Here is a 27,308-nt window from a genome sequence, read left to right as displayed (position 1 = left end):
CACACAACAGAATATTATGTAATAGTGAAAAATTAAAGCAAGGTTTCTCAATCATGGTAATATTGCCATTTGGGGCTAGGCAATTCTTTGTTATGGGGCTGTCCTGTGCATTCATTGTACAATGTTTAGCAACAGCCCTGATCTCTACATACTAGATGTCCATAGCACTATCTCCAGTTGTGACAACCAGAATTTCTCTAGATATTTCCAAATGTGCCTTTGGTTTGGGGGGGGGGGTGTGGATGGACAATGGGAGCAAATTTGCTCCTGGTTGAGAACCACCGGTCTAGGGTTATACGTATCAAATACAGATAAATCTCAAAACAATTTTAAGCAAATAAAAGAGAACTACGATATTATCCATATAAACATCAAAATGAAGGAAAATGCTATTAGTGTAGAGTGTTTATGGATACATACATGTAGTGAAAGTTTACAAAAAACATGATAAAGCACAGAAGTCAAGGTGGTGATCATCTCTGGGGCGGGCGGGGGGGGTGGGGAGAGGGTAGTGAGGATAGTAGGATTAGGGAAGCTTTAATTTGATGATGTGCATACTTGACCACTTTTCTCCTTTATGTACATTTTTATGTTTCTCCTTTTATATATACGTTCCTCCTTTTATGTACATATCTTTATGTACACTTAAGATATTTTAAAGAGGTGCCTGGGTGGCTCAGTGGGTTAAGTAGCTGTCTTCGGCTCAGGTCATGATCTCAGGGTCCTGGGATCAAGTCCCACATGGGGCTCTCTGCTCAGCAGGGAGTTGGCTTCCCTCTCTCTCTCTCTGTCTGCCTCTCTGCCTACTTGTGATCTCTGTCAAATAAATAAATAAAATCTTAAAAAAAAAAAGATATTTTAAAACATAAATGCCGTATTAATTTGCCCTTACTGACCTGGCTCAGGTTTGACTGACAGCAAACTTCCACTTAAATCACTCAGCAGGCATAGATAGTGCTACTTTCACATTTTTTTTTTTCTGTTGTCGATTTATTTCCCACTGGGAATGCCACAGAATTGATAATGGGCCTTCTTATCAAATTCTGCCAATCAAAGGTGCCTGGGTGGCTCAGTGGGTTAAAGCCTCTGCCTTCAGCTCAGGTCATGATCTCAGGGTCCTGGGATCAAGCCCTACATCGGGGTCTCCGCTCCACAGGGAGCCTGCCCCCCCACCCCCGCCTCTCTGCCTACTTGTGATCTCTGTCAAATAAACAAATTAAACCTTTAAAAAACAAAACAAAACACAACAAATTCTGCCAATCAGTAGTATAGAACCTATTCAAAAGGGACTCTTTAAAAAAAAAAAAAAAAGCGCAACTTTCACTTTACCCCACACTACTTCTTTTTTTTTTTTTAAGATTTTATTTATTTATTTGACAGAGAGAAATCACAAGTAGGCAGAGAGGCAGGCAGAGAGAGAGAGGAGAAAGCAGGCTCCCCGCGGAGCAGAGAGCCCGATGTGGGGCCCGAACCCAGGACCTGGGATCATGACCAGAGCCAAAGGCAGCGGCTTAACCCACTGAGCCACCCAGGCGCCCCTACCCCACACTACTTCTTGTTTGCAACAATCATTGCAAACAAACATTTTCCACCAAAATGTAAGAAACCAAAACTAATAGACCCAAATAAACTTTATGCTCAGCTGGCTCTCGCCACAACGTAAAATATATACTTTTAGATAAATATTCGTATCATATATAAATTACCATTACAGTGGGTTAATTTACTAGGTGGAATAAAATACAAAAAGAAACTCCTAGGAATGTAATTAAACATTTTGTTGTTGCTGGTTTGATGGGAGGATTTTAACCAACTTCCCAAAGCATGATGAGCAATAGAGATTTTATTAACTATTCCCACTGGTCTTCCTTAAATGTGCTAAGTTTACTGAATAATGAGTTATAATTTAGTGTCATAGTAAGTTTTGGACCACTGGTATTTGGAACATTCTGGACAATATTCATTATGTTAGGGCAATATGAACATTTCTACAAATAAAGTTGTGAAGGATAGGTGCCTGGAGGTTAGGTATTCACATTAAAAAATAACATTTAGAGGAGCCTGGGTGGCTCAGTAGTTGAGTGTCTGCCTTTGGCTCAGGTCATGATCCCAGGTTCCTTGGATTGAGCCCTGTATCGGGCTCCCTGCTCGGAGGGAAGCCTGCTTCTCCCTCTCCCACTCCCCCTGCTTGTGTTCCCTCTCTCTCTCTGTCTCTGACAAATAAATAAATAAAATCTTTAAAAACAAAAACAAAAACAAACATTTAAAGGATTCCAGAACATTTACTAGACTTTGGAGAAGAGGAGCTGATGCCTAAATTTGACTGTTATTCAGTTGGATTCATTAATATATTAAAATGGCCATCCCAGAAGTGATTGGCTAATTTAATGTGCCACTTTAAAAAATAACTAGAGGGGCTCCTGGGTAGCTCAGTGGGTTAAGCCTCCGGCCTTCGGCTTAGGTCATGATCTCAGGGTCCTGGGAATGGGCCCCACATCGGGGTCCCTGCTCAGTGGAAAGCCTGATTCCCCCTCTCCCAGTCCCCCGCTTCTGTTCCCTCTCTCACTTTTTCTGTCAAATAAATAAATAAAATCTTAAAAAATAATAATAAAATACAGAAAACTTTAAGGTACACTAAAAACTCTACTTTGAGAAGCCAAAAGTCATATAATTCAATACACAATGGCATAGTTTTACTGTATACATCGGCACTCCCAACTGCATATTTGTAACATCACAACTATTTTATGTAAAATGAAAAGGTCAAGAGTAAAAAACCTCTTATGGTAGTTAGAGAAAGACAAGTCAACATGAAGACCACATTTTTACATAACCTGAACATTGAATTTTGAATGCTGAACCTTATAAAACTTAAAGGAAATGAATTTTTTGAAGTTTCAAAAGCATAAAGATGAAAAACATGGAGATTTGCTGCAAGTTACTTAAGAACTTTGGTCATCACCTTTATACTAATTAACTTCTTCCCCTCTAAAAGCAATAAAAATCTAAACTTAGGGACTTCCTTTTTAGTAATTTCTTCAACTTTCTCATTATTAACAGGGTCTTCTATTTATGGCATTATTTGTTTAGGTTTTAACCACACATTTAAACCTTGATACTTACAAAGTCTTCCTCTTCAAATTGTAATTTTTCCACCTTGTCTTCTTTCTTTTCTTCCCTAATCTCTGTAGGTGGCTTTTCTTGAAAGGCACAGCCTTTCCGGGAATGGAAGCTGCCATTCCAGTGGCGATGGTTCCCTGTGCCACCCCCACTACGCTGGCTCATGCCATCATGACCTCGGGAAGAGCCATGCCAACCAGATAGGTTCCCTGTGATTCCAGCATATGCTCCCTTAGAGACACCAGAGTCCACAGAGTCGTGGCGAAACAGGGAGGGTTGGTGCCAGGAATCTAGAATAGTAAGGACAAGTAACACATTAGGTTTTTGCTTCCTGATTTGATTTGCAGTACTTCCAAAAGTCCATCAGGGGACCTTTTTTTTAAAAATAAAAGATTAAGTCCACAAAATTATCTTTTCCTTTTAATTTAATTTCTATATGAGATCTTCAATTGAATAAATGACACACGAGAACACAAGAACGTTAGAAAGCCAATATAACTGAATAACAACAACTGAAGATCTAACTGGGAAACGTGTTTAAAAAACAGCCTATCAAGGTCATGGACATGTACCCTCTATGTGGGCTTGTCCTAACTGAGTAGCTTAAATATAGTCATGGAAGTTGGGCATGGCTCACCTCCTGCAGTTCGTAGAGGTCCATTGTTAAAAAAGCCATCAGAGGAATTATGTCGACGACGGCTTACTCCAAACCTACGGTCTCCTCGGGGTAGGTGCTCTCCGTGTTTTTCAAAGGTGGCTGTAGGTGACTAAGATGATCAAATATAGAGAAGCAAACAGATTAAGAAGATAACAATTTCTTCAATTATATGCAACAGAGAGGGTAAAAAAAAAAAAAAGCTCTGTCAATATCCATTAAAATAAGCTCTCAAATTTTACACATAAGATATTAGGTTAACCTTGTAACAGGAAAGGAAAAGCAACATGCTTGGTTAAAAAAAATTCTAGGGACGCCTGGGTGGCTCAGTTGGTTGAGCAGCTGCCTTCGGCTCAGGTCATGATCCCAGCGTCCTGGGATCGAGTCCCACATCGGGCTCCTTGTTCTGTGGGGAGCTTGCTTCTCCCTCTGCCTCTGCCTGCCATTCTGTCTGCCTGTGCTCGCTCTCTCTCTCTCTCTCTCTCTCTCTGACAAATAAATAAAATCTTAAAAAAAAGTTTAAAAAAAATTCTAAACAACTTTATTATTCTGCAATTGAAGAGAGAAATGGTTTAAATACCACAGCACTTTCCTGAGTAACAACGACATGGTTTTTACAGTTTTATAAAACACTTATTTCTATGGGGCGCCTGGGTGGTTCAGTGGGTTAAGCCTCTGCCTTCGGCTCAGGTCATGATCTTGGGGTCCTGGGATGGAGCTGTGCATTGGGCTCTCTGCTCAGCGGGGAGCCTGCTTCCCCCTCCCCATGACTGTTGCTCTGCCTACTTGTGCTCTCTCTCACTCTATCCAATATATAAATAAAATCTTAAAAAAAAAACAAACCACTTACTTCTAAAAACTACTTAATATTCATAACAGTATTATAATTTGGCATCAGCTTCATTTTACTCATTTACACATGAGGAAAGAGGTCAGGGAAAATAAGTCTTTAAGGTTATACAATGAAAAGGAAGCAGTTTTAGATGAACTTTCATTTACCTCCCTGTTCCAAATAATTTTATTCTAGAACATTCTTTTTACTAAATTTTTAAAATTTTATTATTATTTTTAGAGCATTCTTTAATTTCAAAAGAGAGACCGAAAATCTTAAAAGGTATGAAAAATACGGATATAACTGACAAAGGCACAGAGGAAAACTACAGGTTGAGGCACAGACATCTTTGCATCTATTTCCTTAGTTTTATAGTTTTTAGCTCTTTAATTTAGGTTATGATCCGCTTCAGGTTTATTTGCGTGTGGTATGAAGTAAAGGCTGAAGTCAAGGTTCTCACTTCCTATCTATCTATCTCCAGTTCTAGAACCATTTGCTAAAAAAGAATATCACTTCCACATTAAATTACCTTGGCACTTTAGTAAAAAAATCTATGTACAGAACTGTATGTACAGAAGCATTTTTGAATTCTCTATTCTATTCCATTGCTTTCTGTCTATCCTTATCCCAACACTGCAGAACTTTGTTCAATGCAGCTTTACTGGAAATAGTGAAATCTCATTTCCCAATTCTTTTTACTCTACTTTACTGTGCTAGATTATTCTTTGTAAATAATAATGCTTTCCTGGGTCCCACAACTAATCCCTCAGGCCCACCATCCCCCAAGCTTTGGGTCAGATTATGTCAATTAAGAGATCTTGGGAATCTCCAAAGGACGACTCAAAATGAAGTTTAGAGCAAAATTTTGTGGGTCTAAATAGATCAGGAACATCTGCCCCAAAATTCCCATTTAAAAACAAGGAAAGGGCAAGGGTCTCAGTCGGTTGGGAGTCTGACTCCTGATTTTTGGCTTGGGTGGTGATCTCAGAGTCATGAGATAGAGGCCTGTGTTTGAGATTCTTTCCCTCTCCCTTTGCCCCAACCCCCACTCTGAAGTGGGGGCACTCTCTTTCTATGAAATAAATTCTTTTTTTTTTTTTTTTTAGAGAGAGCATGAGAGAGAGCACGAGAGGAGAGAGGTCAGTGGGAGAAGCAGACTCCCTGCTGAGCAGGGAGCCTGATGTGGGACTCGATCCCGGGACTCCAGAATCATGACCTGAGCTGAAGGCAGTTGCCTAACCAACTGAGCCACCCAGGCGCCCCTATGAAATAAATTCTTAAAAACAAAACAAACGAACAAAAAACAGGGGAGGGCACCTGGGTGGCTTAGGCGGTTAACTGTCTAAATCTTGATTTCAGCTTGGGTCAGGAACTCAAGGTTCTGGGATAGAGTCCTATGTCTGGCTCCATGCTCAGTGTAGGGTCTGTTTGGGATTCTCTCTCCTCCTCTCACTCTGTCCCTCCCCCACTAATGTTCTTCCTCTAAAATAAGTAAGTTTTTTAAAACATAAGGGAACATAGGCCCCCCCCCTTTTTGAGATTACACAGCAAAGTGTCCCTCCTCTATTAGTTGGCAAAATGGGAAGCATTTTTTTTTTTTTTTAAAGATTTTATTTATTTATTTGACAGAGAGAGAGAGATCACAAGCAGGCAGAGAGGCAGGCAGAGAGAGGAGGAAGCAGGCTCCCCGCTGAGCAGAAAGCCCGATGCGGGGCTTGATCCCAGGACCCCAGGATCATGTCCTGAGCCGAAAGCAGTGGCTTTAACCCACTGAGCCACCCAGGCGCTCCATGGGAAGCATTTTTAAGCTTATTAGCTTCCCAAAGTTTTCTTTACCAATAATTGAGGCTGTTCTTTTTTTTAATTTAAGATTTTATTTATTTGAGAGAGAGGAGAGAGCACAAGCAGGGGGAGAAGAGGGAGAGGGAGAAGCAGGCTCCCCGTTGAGCAGGGAGCAAGATGTGGGGCTTGATCCAAGAACCCTGGGATCAGGACCCAAGCCAAAGGCAGACACTTAACCAACTGAACCATCTAGGTGCCCCAATAATTGAGGCTGTTCTTCTGTGCACTCTGAGTACAACTAATCCACTCTGGGCTACCTTCACTCTATATGAACTGGCTGTTTTTACTTGTCTTTATTCCTAATGTAACATACAGTTTCCCCTGAAATCATTAAGTAGATTATCACCCCTAAAACAGAATTTCTAGGATTTAACCTGAGATCCATGTAAGTAGTCAATGTCTCTCCCTTTTCATCTTCCTCATCTACTACTACAGACAAATGTGCATTTATACCAAAGGTCCATTTCCCCAAAAAACCATTTTGCGTTTATCTCTGCCCCTCTTTACCTAAATAATAGATCAGCAGATATGTTTTGGTTCCAAAGTGTAGTGCAGTTAATCCAGGCAACCTTTTTTAAAATAAAGATTTTATTTATTTATTTCAGAGAGAGAGAGAGAGAACAAGCATGAGTAAGGTGGGCGGGGGGAGGAAGAGGCAGAGGGAGAAACAAACTCCCCACTGAGCAGGGAATGCTACATAGGCCTCAATCCCAGGACCCTAGGATCATGACCTGAGATGAATGCAGACACTTAACCAACTAAGCCACCTAGGCACTTCAAATCCAGGAAGTCTTAAGTGTGCCACATGAGGAAAGCTTAGCATATAATGAAATAAGGGGATGAGGAGATACCTGGCAATGGCGGGGTCCACAATAACTTAAACTGTCTATTTATATCCTATGAAAACATATATAATACGTCTATGAAAACATACTTTAAATCCTCAGGCAAGATTGAATACACAAAAACACCTAGACTTTAAAACAGAGGCCATCAATAAGTTGGGGATAAAAAGAACTGGTATTATAAAGGTATATAAAGGTCACTACAGGAATGAAGAACAGTACCTTAGCTGACTGTGGTGTTGAGAAATTTAGCCAAGCAGGAACAAAGTCATGCTGCGCCATTTAGGTCCAGTGTCTCTTTTCAGCAAGGTGAGGCATCCAACCTCATGGCCAGGATCTGAAAATGAGAAAACTCAAATCGTTATACATGCAGGGACCTGATACCAATGTACAAAAGAGTCTCTGATTACTCTAAGATTCCCTCTTTACACAAAGACCTGCTGTCTCTGAGCCTCTCTAAGACTACTTATCTGGCTCTATAACCTCAAAGAAGTTCTAAACAAAAGCAACAGTCCATGAATAAGGACTATGAAAAACACATAAACAGAAAAATATGACACAGACCTGGAAGGTTATATGAAGACTAATGAATTCTTGAGTTTTAACAGAAGACCCTTAAGAATAAACATCTACTTAAAACTACTGATATTTATGAAGAGATTAATATGCTTCTGGTACTCTGGTAATTCGTGGCAAAAGCAGAAAAGATCTTAGAGAAGATACAATCCCTCAAGATTTATTCTTTTAATTCCCTCAAATACCCACTAGCACCAGTTTTCCCAGGAGATCCACTGGTGTCTCCCACTACCCCACTAAAGCTCCTCAAAATTAAATACACCAGAAAACAGTAGCTATTTTCCAAGATACACATACATAGTCTTCTTCTGAAGTTAGACATAGGAGAATATTTACCCCAGAGTGTAACCTCTGTGGTCCTGTTTCCCGAACTCCTTGAGTCTGCCAGCTGGATTTCCTACGAGGTTCTCTTGTTAAAAGGGTGCTTAAATAGGCTGGCCAGCAGCACGCCTTGTGATAAAGCACAAGGAAGCCAGGCTCTGTCTGTATCACTCTTTCAAGTCTCCTCAATTGCTCATCTTAAACTCTAGTTCCTGACAAGTTTCCAAAAAGGGGAAGGGGGAAGGGGAAGGGGAAGGGGAACATAAAAAGTATTTGTTACATTTAAAAAATGGGGGGAAGGGGAAAGAGCTATGTCTATGTTCACCTCATTCAACTTCCTTGAGTGATGGCACTATGATGCTGCTTAAATAGATAATACATGGACATTTGCACATTGAGTGCAAACACTGTTCATAACAAGGTCATAAATGGAAAGAGGTAAACTCATGTGTGGGCAAATAATGCCATCAAAGCCACAGATCAAAAATATAACATTAAAGAGCGATAAAAGATCTTCTGAGCAGTCAATTCCAGTGGCAGAACATCCACATAACAAAGCCCTTAATTTATAAATCTCATTATTCCTACAGAGCTGCTAAAAAGTGTGCAGATATGTATTTATATCTGTTTTATTCTTCAAAATCTAAGGGACATAGGAAATCTTGTTTGTTTTTAATTAGACAGGAACTTAGTATGTTTTCCTCCAAAGAAGAGCAGCTTTCAAGGCAAATTTCTTGGGTTATATAAAGCTCCCAAATGTATCTTCTATTTCTTTGGTTTTCACTATTTAAATTCACAGCAAAATTAAAACAAGTAGAAATAAAGAAGTCAAGGAGTAGTCAAGGAGTAAACAGTTCCAGAGTGAGGTCTTCTTCTCTTCAGTCTTCTCTATTTCACTTGTTCCGCCTCTTCCTGAAGACTGAATTGAGCTGGAAGGTGATACGAGGAGTCTTCTACTGCTTTAGTAGAGTAGTCATTTATTATTTTGGATCCATTTCCATCATTATTCAATCACTTAAAAGGCCACAGGAATCTATCACTATAAATAAAAAAGCAAAATAGCACAGTATCACAAGAAGCAAAATCACTGTTACATAGAATTGCTAAAATGGGATACAAATTATCAGTCAATAAAAGGTACTACTAATCAAAAATTTAAGACCAATTTAGACATCATTTTAATGTGTCACCATCTATAATGACAACATAATTAGCTATAATTATTTTAAGGATTTTTAATGGTTTTTAGACAAGTCACCTGAACTGAGTTTGTTTTATATAACCTCATCCATTATTAGCTGCCAAAGGTAATTCAGAAATGCAAATTAATGAATGTGTTAGATCTACATTTTCTCTCATACATGGGAATAACTTACTCTAAGTAATCACATAGCCATATAACTTGCTTATTACCGTAGTCATTGACTAATACCACCACAGCTGGATCTTTTTTTTTTTTTAAATATTTATTTATTTATTCATTTTGACAGAGAGAGGAAGTGTGAGGATACAAGCAGGGGGTGTGGAAGGCAGAGGGAGAGAGAGAAGGCAGCACCCTGCTGAGCAAGGAGCCCAATGCAGTACCTGATCCCAGGACCTTGGAATCATGACCTGAGCCAAAGGCAGACGTTTAACCAACTGAGCCATCCAGGCATCCCCGTAATGCATTACTTCTGAAGGTAAGTGATAAATACATGGCTATTCACTTGCTGTCTACACCTTTTTAAACATTTACCAGTTTATTAAAGAATATGATAAAGGATATCAATCAATAGCCAGATTTAAGAGATACATCGGGTGAGGTGAGAGAAGTGTGCATAACTTCTGAGCTCTCTCCAGGTACCATCACTCCCCCCAGTCTCCACAAGTTCACTGGTCTCTACACTTTCTATATACTTCTAATACTTAAAAGGGTAATTAACGGAACAAGCACATAAAAAGTTAAGTAAAAGAGGGGCGCCTGGGTGGCTCAGTAGATTAAAGCCTCTGGCTTTGGCTCAGGTCATGATCCCAGGGTCCTGGGATCGAGCCCCACATCGGGTTCTCTGCTTGGCGGGGAGCCTGCTTCTCCACCACCACCCCCGTCTGCCTCTCTGTGTACTTGTGATCTCTCTCTCTGTCAAATAAATAAATAAAATCTTAAAAAAAAAAAAAGTTAAGAAAAGATTTGCAATTTATAAGGTGAATACATATACATACACATAAATACCTATCGATCATCCAGAGTACATATATTCCTTCAGCATATATAAAAAAAAAGCTGATTTTATACTAGCTAAAAGTCTCTGTTCCAAAGAATAAAATAGTCTATGTTCTGTAACCATACTGTATTAAACTTAGAAAATGACTTTTCTCTTGCAGTGCCCACTCTCCTCCTCCTTCCCTAAGAGATCCTGTCCAAAGCCATTAGGTGGGGCCAAACAAGGGTAAGATCTATTGGTAGCAGAGGCACAGAGCAGGGTGTTGGAGCCTAATCAGGATGTGAAGTGTGTCCATTCAGGATGAAGGATAGGGAAATGTGTGTATGGAAGGAGACCACTGCAGGATGTCAGAGCCCATTAAGAAACATAAGGTGAATGTCCTATTAGGAGGGCAGCCCAATTCAGAGTGCAGGAGCCAGAGCAGAATGAGGAAGTCTCCTGGCAGAGGGACAAGGCCAAGCAAAAAGTTGAGGGCTTCCATGTAGCAAGGTGCTTTATATAGGTATTGCAACCTGGGTGCAGTTAAGGAAGGAAATTCATGTAAGGGAAGAGAGAGTAATTGGAATTTAGCTACATACTGGGTATTGATCAAAACTTACTGTGGGAGAAAGGATGTTCTGATAAAGAAACTTTCAACACACTTAAGCAGAATTACAAAAAAACTACTACAAATAAATCTGCAATATAATAGGGTGGAACAGTACTTAATGGAAAATAAGCTTTAAGACCACTTAAAAAAAAAAAGACTAAAGGGGCGGCTGAGTGTCTGAATCAGTGAAGCTTCCACTCTTGATTTGGCTCAGGTCATCTCTTTCCCTCTCTCAAAAAGCAAAAACAAAGAAAAAAAAAAAAATCAAAACCCAAACAAAACCAAACAACCCCCCCTAGAAAACCACAAAAGCCAGAAAAAAGCTGGGAAAAAAAAAAAAAAAAAGTCAGAAATAATGGAGATAATTTTAAAAAATTTATAATTAATCAAAAGATAGCAAGAGAAACTGGTAAAACTGCTTAGGGGAAAAGATACAAATAAAAAAGACATCATGAAGAAGAGGACATAAACAACAGATTAAGAAATATTATGAGCAAAATAATATCATTAGCAACTTACATGCTAATAAATTTGAAAATCTTAAATTAGATAATTTCTATTACTTGGCAAATCTGTCACAGCAGAAAACCTGAATAGACCTGTATATATTATTATAAAGCAAAGACACTTAAATGTGAATCAGAAAATCTCCTTTTCAAAAAGGTTCCAGGTGAAGAAGAGAAGCTGAATCTCTGCCTGTAATTTGCTCTTGTTAGCAAAGAAGTGCTTCGTTATGTGAACTGGGTGGGACGGGGCAGTTAGCACTTTGGCCCAGACTTAAAAAAAAAAAAGTGTGCACAAAAGGAACAGCTAATTCAAGTATGACCTCTTGAAACTGGTTCAGTGGCCCAGTCTAGAGATTTTTAAAATCAGGAGTGACTACAAGACACACTCTAGGAAAGACCAGCTTTTAATATAAACAAAAGAAACCATTCACAGGATTTTAAGAAGAAGAAAAATAAACAGAACTTCATAACTGATGGGATATGGAGATGGATATAAAGGAGAAATATAGGTCATTTCTAGCTTATGCAACTACATAAATGACCATCATATCATTCGCTAATATAAGGAGTAAAAGCTGGACTGGTTGCTGTTCCTTCAGTGTAACTCAAGTTGTTTTGTTTTTGTTTTTAAATATTTTAAGTAATCCCAACCACCCCATGTGGGGCTCAAACCCACAACACTGAGACCAAGAGTCACATGTTCCACCAACCAAGTCACCCAGAAACCCCTAGAATTGTTTTTTTTTTTAATGTATGTCTATACGTGTAACTCCCAGTAATACATACATGATAACAATATCCACATAATAGGTTTTTATGAACAAACATAACTGCTGGATGATTTTTTGTCTTAAGAATCTTGTTTAGGGCGCCTGGGTGGCTCAGTGGGTTAAGCCGCTGCCTTCGGCTCAGGTCATGGTCTCGGAGTCCTGGGATCGGGCCCGCATCGGGCTCTCTGCTCTCCGTGGGAGCCTGCTTCCTCCTCTCTCTCTGCCTGCCCTCTACCTGCTTGTGATCTCTCTGTCAAAAAAAAAAAAAAAAAAAGAATCTTGGTTTAGGGGGCACCTGAGTGGCTCAGGTCTTGATCCTAGAGTCCTAGGATTGAGTCTCACATGGGGCTCCTTGCTCAGCAGGGAGTCTGCTTCTCCCTCTGATGCCCTCTCTCTCAAATAAATTAATAAAATCATAAATTTAAAAAAAAGGAATCTTGGTTTAGGGGCACCTGGGTGGCTCAGTCAGTTGAGTGTTGGACTTGATTCCAGTTCAGGTCATGATCTCCAGGCCCTGTGTCAGGCTCCATGCTCAGCACAGAGTCTACTTGTTCCTCTCTCTACCCCCACTCCTTGCCCCCCCAGCACACTGCTTGCTTCTCTCTCTCCAATTAAGTAAATAAATTTTAAAAAAAGAAAAAGAAAAAGAAAAAGATGGGGCACCTGGGTGGCTCAGTGGGTTAAGCCTCTGCCTTCGGCTCAGGTCACGATCCCAAGGTCCTGGGGTCGAGCCCCATATTGGGCTCTCTGCTCAGTGGGGAGGCTGCTTCCTCCTCTCTCTCTGCCTGCCTCTCTGCCTACTTGTGATCTCTGTCAAATTAAAAAAAAATCTTAAAAAAAAAAAAATGAAAATATTTTAAAGTAGGCTTCACAACCAGTATGGAGCCCAATACAGGGCTTAAACTCACAACCCTGAGGTCAAAACCTGAGCTGAGGGTGCCTGGGTGGCTCGGTTGGTTAAGCATCTGCCTTCGGCTCAAGTCATGATCCTGGGGTCCTGGGATCAAGTCCTGTGTTGAGTTCCTTGCTCTCTCTTGCTCTCAAAAATAAATAAAAATCTAAAAAAGTTAAAAAAAAAATAAAAAAAGAACTTGGGGCGCCTGGGTGGCTCAGTTGGTTAAGCAACTGCCTGCTGCTCAGGTCATTATCTGAGAGTCCTGGGATTGAGTCCTGCGCATCAGGCTCCCAGCTCCACGGAGAGTCTGCTTCTCCCTCTGACCTTCTCCCCTCTCATGCTCTGTCTCTCTCTCAAATAAATACATAAAATCTCTCTTAAAAAGGGGGGGGGCACCTGCTTCCTCCTCTCTCTCTGCCTGCCTCTCTGCCTACTTGTGATCTGTCAGATAAATAAATAAAATCTTAAAAAAAAAAAAACCACACACACAAAAAAACAACACACCTGAGCTGAGATCAAGTCACATCCTTAACCAACTTAACCAGGCACCCCTTTAAAAAAACAAAACAAAACAAAACACAAAACACATACACACGTATATATAAATATACATACATATATTTTAAAGACTTCATTTGAGAGAGTGCATGCGTGTGTGCACCCATGAGTGAGGGGGAGGGGCAGAGGGAGAAACAACTTCCCACTTAACCAGGAGGACCCTGAGATCATGACCTGAGCTGAAGGCAGATGCTTAACTAACCAGTCACCCAGGTACCCCTAAAATATGTAATGTTATTAATTTTTTAAAGATTTTATTCATTTACCTGACAGGGAGAGAGAGAGAGAGCATGAGTGGAGAAAGGTCAGTGGGAGAAGCAGACTCCCTGCCGAGCAGGGAGCCCAATGTGGGACCTGATCCTAGGACTCCCGGACTGCGACCCAAGCTGAAGGCAGTCGCTCAATCAACTGAGCCACCCAGGTGCCCCTAAAATATGTAATTTTAATATGAGACATCAAATACATGTTTTTTTTTTTTTTTTAAGATTTTATTTATTTATTTGACAGATAGAGATCACAGGCAGAGAGGCAGGCAGAGAGAGAGAGGAGGAAGCAGGCTCCCTGCTGAGCAGAGAGCCCGATGTAGGGCTCAATCCCAGGACTCTGGGACCATGACCTGAGCTGAAGGCAGAGGCTTTAACCCACTGAGCCACCCAGGAGCCCCTACATGTTCTGAAGCTCAGAAAGGTCTGTCCTGGAGACAGAATTGTGGGAACTGTCAGTCTCTGGTAGACAATGTTTAATGTCAGAAGAAAGGAGATCTAGGGAGGCTATAAACATATTAGTTTCCAAATTCTGTCTATTCCATCCCTTAGTTTCCATTTCTATTTATCACTCCAGGTTCCAATCACCAATAAGAAAACTGGTTTCATAAGGACTACTAGTCTCTTCCTCCCTCTGCCTCAGCCTCTACTCTCGCTGCTAGATCTCTCTTCCTAAACCCAGGCTCAAATTGTATCACAACCCTGGCTCAGAATTTTTGTCTTCCTACCAACTACAGAACAGGATTTAAGGTCCTCCGTCTGAGCGTCAAGAAATAAATGTTTCCCCACAAGGAATTCCCCTTCTGAAATCTTCAAAGCACTTGTGCCTTCTAGTGCACTTAACCTTTGTTCCTTCCAGAATAGTTATAAATGCTGATCTTATCTCCCAAGCAGGCCAAAAACTTATTGGCTTCTAGAATCCTGCCTTGCCCTTTGAAAACTCACTAACATGGTACCCAGCAGGTGGTAAGGATTCAAAGGTTTAAGGAATTACTTTTTACAAATTACAATAAAGAGGGGCAGCTGTGGGTTCAGTCGTTAAGAATCTGCTTTGGCTCAGGTCATGATCCTGGGGTTCTGGGATTCAAGTCCTGCATCAGGTTCCCTGCATGGTGGGAGCCTGTTTCTCCCTTTCCTGCTCCCTCTGATTGCGTTCCCTGCCCCTGTCAAATAAATAAATCTTAAAAAAAAAAAAAAATTACAATAGGGGTGCCTGGATGGCTCAAATGTTTAAGCATCTGCCTTCGGTTAGGTCATGAACTCAGGGTCCTGGGATGGAGTCCCACATGGGGATCCCTGCTACAGTAGGGAGCTGCTTCTCCCTCTGCCTCTACCCTCTCATGAATAAGTATATAGAGTCTTAAAAAATTACAATAAAGCAAGGATGCAGAAAACTGGAACCCTCATAAACTGGTGGCACTAAATAGGAAATTGTCTAACTGCTGAAAACAACTGGCAGTTCTTCAATAGTTAAACATGGGAGTTACCACATGAATGAACATTTCCACTCCTTGGTATATATCCAAGAGAAATGAAAGCATACATCTACACAACAACTTGTAAGTGAATCTTCACACAGCAGCTTTACTCATAATAGCGACGAAGAAAGAAACCAAATATCCAAACAGATGATGAATAGAGAAACAATAGGTGGTATATCCACGTAATAGACTATTACCCAGCTATAAAAAGGAATGAAGTACTGATACATGCTACACATGGATGAACCTTGCAAACATTATGCTAAGTGAAAGACCAAATACACAAAGTGAACATATTATGATTCCATTTGTATGAATACCCAACCCACAGATGACAGAACACAGATTAGTGGTTACAGAGCCTGGGAGGAAGGAATTGTGACTGCTTAATGCATAAGAGATTTATGTTTGGGATAATGAAAGTTCTGTAACTGGACAGGGGGTGACAGATGCAAAAACTGCGAATGTATTTATTGCCACCAAATTTTATACTTTAAATGGTTACAAGAGGGACACCTGGGTGCTCAGTCAGTTAAGCATCTGCCTTTGGCTCAGGTCATGACCTCAGGGTCCTGGGCTTCAGACCTGCCATTCAGGCTCTTTGCTCAGCAGGGAGCCTGCTTCTCCCTCTACCTGCTGCTACCCTGTTTGTATTCTGACAAATAAATAAAAATTTTTTTTAAGATTTTATTTATTATTTGACAGACAGAGATCACAAGTAGGCAGAGAGGCAGGCAGAGAGAGAGGAGGAAGCAGTCTCCCTGCTGAGCAGAGAGCCCAATGTGGGGCTCCATCCAGGATCTGGGATCATGACCTGAGCTGAAGGCAGAGGCTTTAACCCACTGAGCCACCCAGGCACCCCAAATAAATAAAATCTTAAATAAAAATTTTAAAAAATGGTTACAATAGTAAATCTTAAGTATATTTTGCCACAATTTAAAAAGTATAATAAAGCAGTTTAAGTCAAGAGAAATAGTCAATATTAAATATAAACAATGCTCAGGACACTTGGGTGGCTCAGTCGGTCAGGCGTCTGCCTTGACTCAGGTCATAATGAGTCCCACATCACGCTCCCTGCTTGGTGGGGAGCCTGCTTCTCCCTCTGCCTGCCGCTCCCCCTGCTTGTGCTCGCTCACTCTCACTCTTTATCTGACAAATAAATATTAAAAAAATATATATATATATATGCTCTACCTCATCAATTTTTATTCAGGTTTTAGTAACTGCTTTTGCTCTCTCCCTGCAACATGTATATCAGGATTATCTGTATCTGAATACTTGATCCAAGCACCCATTCATAAACATTGAACTTGAAGAGTTTGAAAGGAACTTCCCTACCTTCCACTTCCATGCTCACTTCTTTAAAACTGACCTGAGGCCTGGTAGCTGAGTGAGTTGAGTGTCCGAATCTTGGTTTCAGCTAGGATCATGGTCTCAGGGTCATGGGATGTGGCTCCACATTTGTCTCCATGCTTGGCGAGGAGTCTGCTGGAGAACACCCCGCACCCGTAGTCAAGGCATCACGTTGGGTCTTTTTTCCCAACTCCCCAGTTCAAAAGTGTCCTTCCCCTTCTCACCCATCTTACTGTGATGTACTACCTTAAGTGTATTAAAAAGAAAAAGAGTCTTTTGATTCACCTTGGAGTATTTTTAAGATTTTATTCATTTATTTGGCAGACAGAGATCACAAGTAGGCAGAGAGAGAGAGCGAGCAAACGTGGAGGAAGCAGGCTCCCTGATGAGCAGACTCCGATGTGGGGCTCTATCCCAGGACCCCGGGATCATGACCTGAGCTGAAGGCAGATGCTGAACAACAGAGCCACCCAGGCGCCCCTGGAAATGTGTTTTTAAAGATTATTTTTTTTCACACAGAGAGAGGGATCACAAGTAGGCAGAGAGGCAGGCAGAGAAAGAGGGAAGCAGGCTCCCTGCTGAGCAGAGACACCCCCCGCCCCCCGATGCAGGGCTCGATCCCAGGACCCGGAGATCATGACCTGAGCTGAAGGGAGAGGCTTAACCCACTGAGCCACCTAGGTGCCCGAAAACGTGTTTAAAAAAAAAAAAAAAAAAAAAAAAAAAAAAATATATATATATATATATATATATATATATATATTAAACATATGTTGGGAGTTTATATTACTTTTAAAAAAGAAAAGATTTTATTTATATTTGTCAGAGAGAGTTGCGGGCGAATAAGCAGGGGGAGTGGCAGGCAGAGGGAGATGCAGGTTCCCTGCTGAGCAAGGAGCCTGTTGCAGGACTCAATTCCAGGACCCTATTCCAGGACCCTGAGATCTGAAGGCAGACACCCAACTGACTGAGCCACCCAGGCCTCCCTACATTACATTTTCTTGACTAGGTATTCAGGAAGAAACATTTCAATTAACTTTTGCTGAAAGATTTCAGATACTATAAATCCATATTCATTTTTAAGTGTAAATCTTTTGTTCACTATCATACATACATCTAGCATTTCAATGCACATTTACTCATTCCTCCCATATACTTATTTGCTTAATATAAAGTGACTTCGTGGGGCGCCTGGGTGGCTCAGTGGGTTAAGCCACTGCCTTCGGCTCAGGTCATTATCTCAGGGTCCTGGGATCGAGTCCCGCATCAGGCTCTCTGCTCAGCAGGGAGCCTGCTTCCCTCTCTCTCTCTCTCTGCCTGCCTCTCTGTCTACTGTGATCTCTCTCTGTCAAATAAATAAATAAAATATTTAAAAAAAAAAAAAGTGACTTCGTGAATTCTGTTTCAAAAAGTTCCTAGCAAAATAAATCACGCTCTTAAAAACAGAACAACTACATTTATACATTACGTAGGACAAGCGGTCCTGAAATGCAATCTAGGATATAGTGCCTTAAACTTATAAACAACAAAAACCTCTTCATTTTTTTTTTTTTAAAGATTTTACTTATTTATTTGACAGAGAGATCACAAGTAGGCAGAGAGAGGAAGAAGCAGGCTTCCCGCTGAGCAGAGAGCTGGATGTGAGGCTTGATCCCAGGACCCTGGGATCATGACCTGAGCCGAAGGCAGAGGCTTTAACCCACTGAGCCACCCAGGTGCCCCAAACCACTTCATTTAATTCCTGTGATTTATCCCCCACAGATGCTGACATCCTATTTTAATTCTAAAGCAAAATTACAAGCACATCCTCAACCATTTAATGAAATTTCTATTTCTACCTGCATTAGACGCAATAATTCAAAAGTTACCTCTATTACACCACTGAGGTTTGGTGCTAATATAATTTTTTAAGTTGTACTTATTTATTTTAGAGAGAGAAAACATGGTTGGGGTGGGGGCAGGGTGCAGAGGGAGAGGGAGAATCCCAAGCCGACTCCACACTGAGTGGGGCGCCCCATGCAGGGCTTGATCTTACCACCCCGAGATGAAAACCCCAGTGGAACTTAGCAGTCAGATGCTCAACTGACTGAGCCCACCCAGGTGCCCCTCTAATATAAAATTTTTAAATAACCTATGGGAAAATAAAAAAATATGCAGTATCTAATTTTTAACCAATCTTGTGTTTAATTTTAGCTTCATAATGTTCCTGTAATAGATTAGTCATTTGGTAAGTCTTCTTTAGAAAAGGCTTTTGGGACTATCTCTTAGAAACTGACCAATATAATGACTGGGTAACAAATCATTAAGCAGATCAGACAGTTTACAATCTGTGTACAGGCATACTTTGGAGATATTAATAGATTTCAGTTCCAGACCACCACAGTAAAGCACTTATTATCACTACAGAACTAGTTAAATGAATTTTTTGGTTTCACAGTGCAGAACAAGTTGTTTACACTATACTGAATTATAAAGGGTACAATAGCATTATGCTTAAAAATAATGTACATACAGCTTTATTAGAAATCCTTTATTGCTAAAAAATGCTAAACATAGTCTGATTTTCCCACTAGTCATCTTTTTGCTGGTGGAGGGTCCTGACTTGGATGTTCCTACAGCTTCTGTATCAGCACTCACTGCTCCACCTCGTACTTTTCTGTTAGAGATGGCTTCTTTCCTCCAACCTCATGAACCCACCTCTGCTAGCTTTGAACCCTTCCCTGCAGCTTCCACCCCTCTTTCGGCCTTCACAGAACTGAAGAGAGTTAGGGTCTTGCTCTGGATTAGGTTTTGGCATAAGGGAATGTTATTATATCTGGTCTGATCTTCTATTCAGGCCACTCAACTATCATGTTAGCAATAAGGCCATTTCGCTTTCTTGAATGGCATTCATGTGTTAACTGGAGTAGCATTTCTAAATTTCTTCAAGAAATTTTCCTTTACAGTCACAACTTGGCTAACTGGCTCAAGGGGCCTAGCTTTTGGCCTATCTCCTCTTTCAACATGCCTTCCCCACATAATCATTTCTAGCTTTTGATTTAAAGTGAGGCACCTGCAACTCTTCCTTTCACTGGAACACTCATAGGCCATTGTAGGTTCATTAACTGGCCTAATTCCAACACTGTTGTGTCTCAAGGAATAAGGAAGTGTGAGGAGTGGGAGAGAAACAGGGGAGCAGTCAGAACAAACATTTATTAAGTTTGCTATCTTAGTAGTACTCCAAAACAATTACAGTAGTAACATCAAAGATCACTGATCACAGATCACCATAACAAATATAGTAATAACGAAGAAGTGTGAAATAGGGGTGTCTGGGTGGCTCAGTTGGTTAAACGTCTGCCTTTGGCTGAGGTCATGATCCCAGAGTCCTCGCATGCTCTTTCTCATTTATGTACTCTCAAAATAAAATCTTAAAAAAAAAAAAAAGGAAAAGTTTGAAATATTGCGAGAATTAACAAAATGTGATAGAGAGATATGAAATGAGAAAATGCTGTTGGAAAAATGGCAGCAAAAGACTTGCTCAACACAGGTCGCCATATATCTTCAGTCTGAAAAAAATGCACTGTCTGCGAAGTGCAACGAAACAAGTCATGCCGGTATTCCACAAAACTGAAAAAAGGATGTAACCTAGTTCTCAGCTAAGAGATCACTAAAAATAACTTGATGACAGACTGTGAAATGTTCCTTGGTAAATAACTGAAATAATTCAAAGAAGTGAGTGGCACTGATGTAACAAACCATATACAGCATTCTTAGAAATCACATTCAGGGGTACCTAGGTGGCTCAGTCGGTTAAGAGGCCAAGCTGCTGACTCTTGATTTTGGCTTGGAGTGCCTGGGTGGCTCAGTAAGTTGAGAGCAATGGATTTGTGGTTTCAGCTTGGGTGGTGATCTCAGGGTCGTGGGAATGGGTCCTGTATCGGGATCGTGTTGAGTGTGGAGCCTGCTTGGGATTGTCTCTCTCCCTTTTCCTCTGCCCCTTCCCTACGCCCTATGCATGTACACACCCTCTCAAAAAGATTCTCTCTCCCTCTGCCCCTTCCCCTGCTCATGCTCTCTCTCAGATAAATAAAATCTTAAAAGAGAGAGAGAGAAACGTCCCCTCCACCGCCCTGAGAGTACACCCATGGGGGGGATGGAGGGATGAGGGATGGGTTGGGGGGGAGGGGCAGAGAATCTTTTTTTTTTTTTTTTTTTTTTAAGATTTATTTATTTGTCAGAGATCACAAGTAGGTGGGAGAAGCAGGCAGAGAGAGAGGGGAGGAAGCAGGCTCCCTGCTGAGCAGAGATCCCGAGGTAGGGCTCTATCCCAGGACCCTGAGATCATGACCTGAGCCGAAGGCAGAGGCTTTAACCCATTGAGCCACCCAAGCGTCCGGAGAGAGAGAATCTTAAGCAGGCTCCACACCCAGCGTGGAGCCTGATGTGGGGCTCAATTTCACAACCCTGAGATCATGACCTCAGCTGAAACCAAGACTCAGATGCTTAACTGAGTGAGCCACCCAGGTGCCCTGCCAATCCTGCCAATCCCATCTAAAATGCCTTCTCGTGGTTTCCATCATATCATTAGACCAGCAGTTTTCAGTGTTAGACTGCAGCAAGCCACAGAATTTCAAAGTATGTTTCAAAGGCTGATACTGTCAATTTTATTTAGATAAGCAAAACATTAAAAAAATCCTAAAAAAGAAATCCTAATAATACCACTTCGTAAGAGAAAAGGCAATAATGCTGTAAAATACAGACAAATCTGGGAAAAAAGGACAGCTCATTTAAAAAAAAAATTGGCATCCTTACACATATACTCTTCACAAAGAGCTGGTAAAATCTTTCTCAGAGAGAAGCATGAGTGGCAATCACTGCATTAAGAGAACCTGGTCTTCTCCTTATGATCCTTGTGTTTACTCCTTTTTTCTTCTGCCTTGTAAATATAATGGCTACTTAAAAGCTTTAATGCAGCACTTTTTTTTGTTTCTCTGTTAATTTCTTCATTGTCTCAATCAAAATTTTTAATCTTCAGTTCTCATCCCTAAGTAGGTGACTTAAATGAAGTCCCATTTCATGAAGCATGTTATCACATATGTACCTATACTTAAGCATCTATCACAGTGCATTACATTTACCTGTTTACATATCTATCTCCCCTACAAACAGGGCACACTTGCATAGGGATTAACAGCAAATGGGATAATTTCTTAGTAGAGACAGTGTGCCCATTAAATAATAACTTCTTCAAGAGATGTCAACAGGGGCACCTGGGTGGCTCAGTGGGTTGAGCCTCTGCCTCCAGCTCAGGTCATGATCTCAGGGGCCTGGGATCCAGCCCCACATCAGGCTCTCTGCTTGGCGGGGAGCCTGCTTCCTTCCTCCTCTCTCTCTGCCTGCCTCTCTGCCTACTTGTGATCTCTCTCCTCTCTGTCAAATGAATAAATAAAATCTTAAAAAAAAAAACACAAAAAACCCCCCAACCAACTAGAATGTGGACTCACATCTTAAACCACACATAAAAATTAACTTTAAGGGCATCTGGTGGCACAGTCAGTTAAGCAGCTGGCTCTTGGTTCTGGCTCAGGTCATGATCTCAGGATCCTGGGATTGAGTTCTGCATTGGCTTGCACTCAACTCAAAATCTGCTTCAGGATTCTCTCTTTCCCTTTTCACATCCCCCAGCTTGCTTGTGCTCATTAAAATAAATAAATAATGCTTTTAAAAAAGTAACTTTAAGTGGATCAAAAGGTCTGAATTTAAGAGCTAAAAGTAAACAGGAGTAAATTTTTGTGATCTTAGGTTAGGTAATGATCAATTAGATATTATCAAAATTAAAAATATTTATGCTTCAGGGGTACCTGGCTGACTCGCTCAGAAGGGTGTGCAATTTTTGATCTCTGGGTCTTGAGTCTGAGCCCCACGTTGTATGTAGCTATTACTTAAATAAATGAAACTTAAAAAGTGTGCTTCAAAAGATGGACACCCTCAAGAAAGTGAAAAGACAACCCAAAGACTTAGACAAGATACGAGAACAACCCAAGTGTCCACCATGGATGAATGGCTAAAGAGGGGAACCTGGGTGGCACAGCTGGTTAAGCATCCAATTCTTGGTTTCAGCTCAGGTCATCATCTCAGGGTGCTGAGATGGAGCCCGGCATCTAGTGCAGCACTTAGCCTGGAGTCTGCTTAAGTTTCTCTCTCCCCTTCCTTCTGCCCCTCCCCACTGCTTGCTCTCCCTCTCTCTAAAGTAAATAAATCTCAAAAAAGAAAAAATGTATCATCCTTACCACACATAGAATATTATTTAGTTATAAAAAAGAATGAAATCAGGGCCCGTGTGTGGCTCAGTTGGTTAAGCGTTTGCCTTCGACTCAAGTCATGATCCCAGTGTCCTGGGACTGAGTCCTGTGTCGGGCTCCTTGCTCAGCCAGAAGCCCTGTCCCTCTCCCTCTGCCCTGCTCATGCTCTCTCACTTTAAAAAAAAAAAAAAAAAAAAAGAGCCCCTCCTCTTGCGCTCTCATGTTAATGGCGGGTGGCGTCTGCTGAGGGGGACGCAAATAACCGCTACCGGCAAGGGAAAGACTCCCTGCCTGCCCCACTTCCACTCTCCGCAAGTATTCGAGCTCGCCAGTATGTCCGTGGTGCCGCCTAATCGCTCACAAACCGGCTGGCCCCGGGGAGTCAACCAGTTCGGCAACAAATACATCCAGCAGACCAAGCCCCTCACCCTGGAGCGCACCATCAACCTGTACCCTCTTACCAATTATACTTTTGGTACAAAAGAGCCCCTCTATGAGAAGGACAGCTCTGTTGCAGCCAGATTTCAGCGCATGAGGGAGGAATTTGATAAAATTGGAATGAGAAGGACTGTAGAAGGGGTTCTGATTGTACATGAGCACCGGCTACTACATGTGTTACTGCTACAGCTGGGAACAACTTTCTTCAAATTACCTGGTGGTGAACTTAACCCAGGAGAAGATGAAGTTGAAGGACTAAAACGCTTAATGACAGAGATACTGGGTCGTCAAGATGGTGTCCTGCAAGACTGGGTCATTGATGTCTGCATTGGTAACTGGTGGAGACCAAATTTTGAACCTCCTCAGTACCCGTATATTCCTGCACATATTACAAAACCTAAGGAACATAAGAAGTTGTTTTTGGTTCAACTTCAAGAGAAAGCCTTGTTTGCAGTCCCTAAAAATTACAAGCTTGTAGCTGCACCATTGTTTGAATTGTATGACAATGCACCAGGATATGGACCCATCATTTCTAGTCTCCCTCAGCTTCTGAGCAGGTTCAATTTTATATACAACTGAATTCCTGCACAGTGGAGAAGTAAAAGAAGCCGTCTCTGTGAGCACAGCTATACACAGTGTAGAATAAATATGGTAGAAAAGTTTTTTTTGGTTTTTATCTCTTTCCCAATCCCTAAATTGCTACCTACTTTCTGTTGTTTGAATAGTAAAGTTAATATGAAGAACTAGAAAAAAAAAAAAAAAGAAAAGAAAGGAAAAGAAAAGAAAGAAAGAAAAGAAAAGAAATAGAAATCTTCCCATTTGTGGCAACATAAATGGACCTCAAAGGCATTATGCTAAATGAAGTTAAGCAGAAAAAGACAAATACCCTGATCTCTCTTATCTGTGGAATCTACAAAAACATCAAAAGGTATAAACTTCCAGTTATAAATTTCAGTCATGGGGATGTAACATACAACATGGTGATTATAACTATACTGCAATGCATTATTTGAAAGTGGATGAGTGGGGCGCCTGGGTGGCTCAGTGGGTTAAGCCGCTGCCTTTGGCTCGGGTCATGGTCTCGGGGTCCTGGGATCGAGTCCCGCATCGGGCTCTCTGCTCAGCGGGGAGCCTGCTTCCCTCTCTCTCTCTCTGCCTGCCTCTCTACTTGTGATCTCTCTCTGTCAAATAAATAAATAAAATCTTAAAAAAAAAAAAAAAGTGGATGAGTGATCTTAAAAGTGCCATAACCAGAAAAAAATTTTCTGGCAATATATAGTGATAGATATTAACTAGACTTACTGTGATCATTCTACAACATATACAAATATCTTATCATTATGTTGTACACATGAAATAAATATAATATTGCATGTCGGTTATATATCAATAAAATAAAGAACTCTTACAAACAACAATAAAAAGACAAATAACCCAATTTAAAAAGTGGTCAAGGGCAGCTGGGTGGCTCAGATGTTTAAATGTCCAACTCTATTTCCGCTCAGGTCGTGATCTCAGGGTTGTAAGATTGAGCCCTAAATCTGGCTCCACTTTCTGCAGGGAGTCTGTCTGAAGCTCTCTCCCTCTGCCCCTCCCCCCAACTTATGTGTGTGCACTCTCTGTCAAATAAAATCTTCAAAAAATAAAATTTTTTAAAAAAGCAAAGGATCTGAATAAACATTTCTCCAAAGAAGATATTCAAATAACTACTAAGCATAGGAAAAGATGCTTAACATCATTAGCCACAAGGGAAATGCAAATCAAAACCACAATGAAGATACAATTTCACACCTACTAAGATGGTTGTAATAAATGATGTAATAACAAGTGTTAGGATGCAGAGAAACTGAAACCACCATATACTGCTGGTGGGAGTGTAAAATGCTGCAGGCTCCCTGAACACAGATTCTCAAAAAGCTAAATAGAGTTACCATATGCACACCATATGCAGAGTTACCAAGTGCACTCCAAAAAGATCCAAGAAAGATGTAAAAATCCGTTCACACAAAAGCTTGTATGCTCATAGCAGCAGTATTCATAATAAAGAGCCACAGAGAGGCAACAATTCAACAATTCAAATGCCCATCAATTCTGATGACTGGACACACAAAAAGCAGTATATTCACATAACAGAATAGGATACGTCAATAAAAACAAATAAAACACTGATACACAGTACAATGTGGATGGAACCTTAAAAACATTATGCTAAGTGAGGAAAGTCAGACATAAGAGATCACTTACTGTATAATTCTATTTACATGAAAAGTCCAGAATAGGCAAACCTGTAGAGACAGGAAGATTAACAGTAGCCTACTGCTAATGGTTATGGAGTTTCTTTTTGGGGTGATAAAAGTATTCTAAAAAAGTTTTTTTTTTTCCATAGGACAACAAAAGTATTCTAAAATTTGACAGTGGCTGTGGTTGTATAACTCTGTGAACATACTTAAAAAATAAAAATAAAAAATCAGTCGGGGCGCCTGGGTGGCTCAGTGGGTTAAGCCTCTGCCTTCGGCTCGGGTCATGGTCCCGGGGTCCTGGGATCGAGCCCCTCGGCGGGGAGCCTGCTTCCTCCTCTCTCTCTGCCTGCCTCTCTGCCTACTTGTGATCTCTCTCTCTCTCTGTTAAATAAATAAATAAAATCTTTAAAAAAAAATCAGTGAATTGTACATACTCATTCTTAAAAATGATTTTATTTATTTATTTGACAGAGAGAGAGAGAGAGAGAAACACACAAGTAGGCAGAGGGAGAGGAAGAAGCAGGCTCCCTGTTGAGCAGAGAGCCAAATACAGGGCTCAATACTGGACCCCAGGATCATGACCCGAGCCAAAGGCAGATGCTTAACTGACTGAGCCACCCAAGCACCTCTAAATTGTACATTTAAAATGTGTCAATTTGGGGTGTGTGGGTGGCTCAGTTGGTTAACTAATCCCATGATCTCAGAGTCCTGGGATTGAGCGCCCCATGGGATTCCTAGCTCAGTGGGGAGTTGGCTTCTTCCTCTCCCTCTGCCCCTCCCCCCCACTGCTCATGCTTGCTCTCTCTCTCTAATAAAATCTTATTTATTTATTTAATGTGAATTTTAGATTATGTAAATCTCAATAAAGCTGTCTTTAAAAAATTAGGACAATGATTGATAAGGGACTGAGAACTTTTAGTGCAAAGTAACACCATGCAAATTATTTTCTTGTTGCAAGAAGACTCACTGTTTAATATATGGATCAGACTTTTTTTTAAGATTTATTTTTTTTTTATTTGAGAAAGAAAGAATGAGAGAGAGAGAGAGAGAGAGAGAGCGCACGCGCGCGCGCAGGAGAGGAGAGAGGTCAGCTGGAGAAGCAGACTCCCTGCCGAGCAGGGATTTTCCCCCACCCCCATGTGGCAGGACTCCATCCCCAGACTCCAGGATCATGACCTGAGCTGAAGGCAGTCACTTAACCAACTGAGCCACCCAGGTGCCCTGGATCAGACTACTATTATCTTAATCTAAGGATCAATCTTAGCATTATGAAATTAGGTCAAGGAGGTATTATGTATTCAATAAATACAATGCAGAATGATATAGCTACAATGTATTCTGGCCAAAAATGTTTTGATGTGAATCTATCAAATTTTTAGATGTACACTTTAGAGAAAAATAGAAGAATTAAAGGGACAAACTAAAAGACAACACAGAATGCAACTGTACAAAACAATTTTCATGACAGCGCAGTCTCAAACTCAAGTCTCACTGAAAAATAAGGACTATGCTAGATTAAAGAGATCTAAGGAAATTAAA

General features: G+C 40.9%; 2 protein-coding genes across 4 annotated transcripts in view; one reads left to right on the top strand and one right to left on the bottom strand.

Moving 5' to 3' along the window:
* GPBP1L1 (GC-rich promoter binding protein 1 like 1) overlaps positions 1-27,308 on the bottom strand; it is a 61,143-nt gene that overhangs the window by 25,291 nt on the left and 8,544 nt on the right. For all 3 annotated transcript variants that reach the window (XM_047726012.1, XM_047726013.1, XM_047726011.1), the window contains exons 2-5: positions 8,207-9,230; positions 7,517-7,631; positions 3,758-3,887; positions 3,124-3,410 (exon numbers count right to left, since the gene is read on the bottom strand). In XM_047726012.1, the coding sequence (XP_047581968.1) occupies positions 3,124-3,410; positions 3,758-3,887; positions 7,517-7,576 (477 nt within the window). In that variant the 5' untranslated portion in view covers positions 7,577-7,631; positions 8,207-9,230. The remainder of the gene's footprint in view (positions 1-3,123; positions 3,411-3,757; positions 3,888-7,516; positions 7,632-8,206; positions 9,231-27,308) is intronic.
* LOC125097871 (cleavage and polyadenylation specificity factor subunit 5-like) lies at positions 23,297-24,271 on the top strand. Its single transcript, XM_047726017.1, has one exon. The coding sequence runs from the start codon at positions 23,425-23,427 to the stop codon at positions 24,106-24,108; it is 684 nt and encodes a 227-aa protein (XP_047581973.1). The 5' UTR covers positions 23,297-23,424; the 3' UTR covers positions 24,109-24,271.

This window comes from Lutra lutra, chromosome 4, assembly GCF_902655055.1.
Source record: "Lutra lutra chromosome 4, mLutLut1.2, whole genome shotgun sequence".
Classification (NCBI taxonomy): Eukaryota; Metazoa; Chordata; class Mammalia; order Carnivora; family Mustelidae; genus Lutra; species Lutra lutra.
This window is presented reverse-complemented; position numbering and strand designations above follow the sequence as displayed.

What these genes read in the sequence shown, in the direction of transcription:
- LOC125097871 (XM_047726017.1), top strand. Translation starts at nt 23,425, where the DNA reads ATGTCCGTGGTGCCGCCTAATCGCTCACAAACCGGCTGGCCCCGGGGA.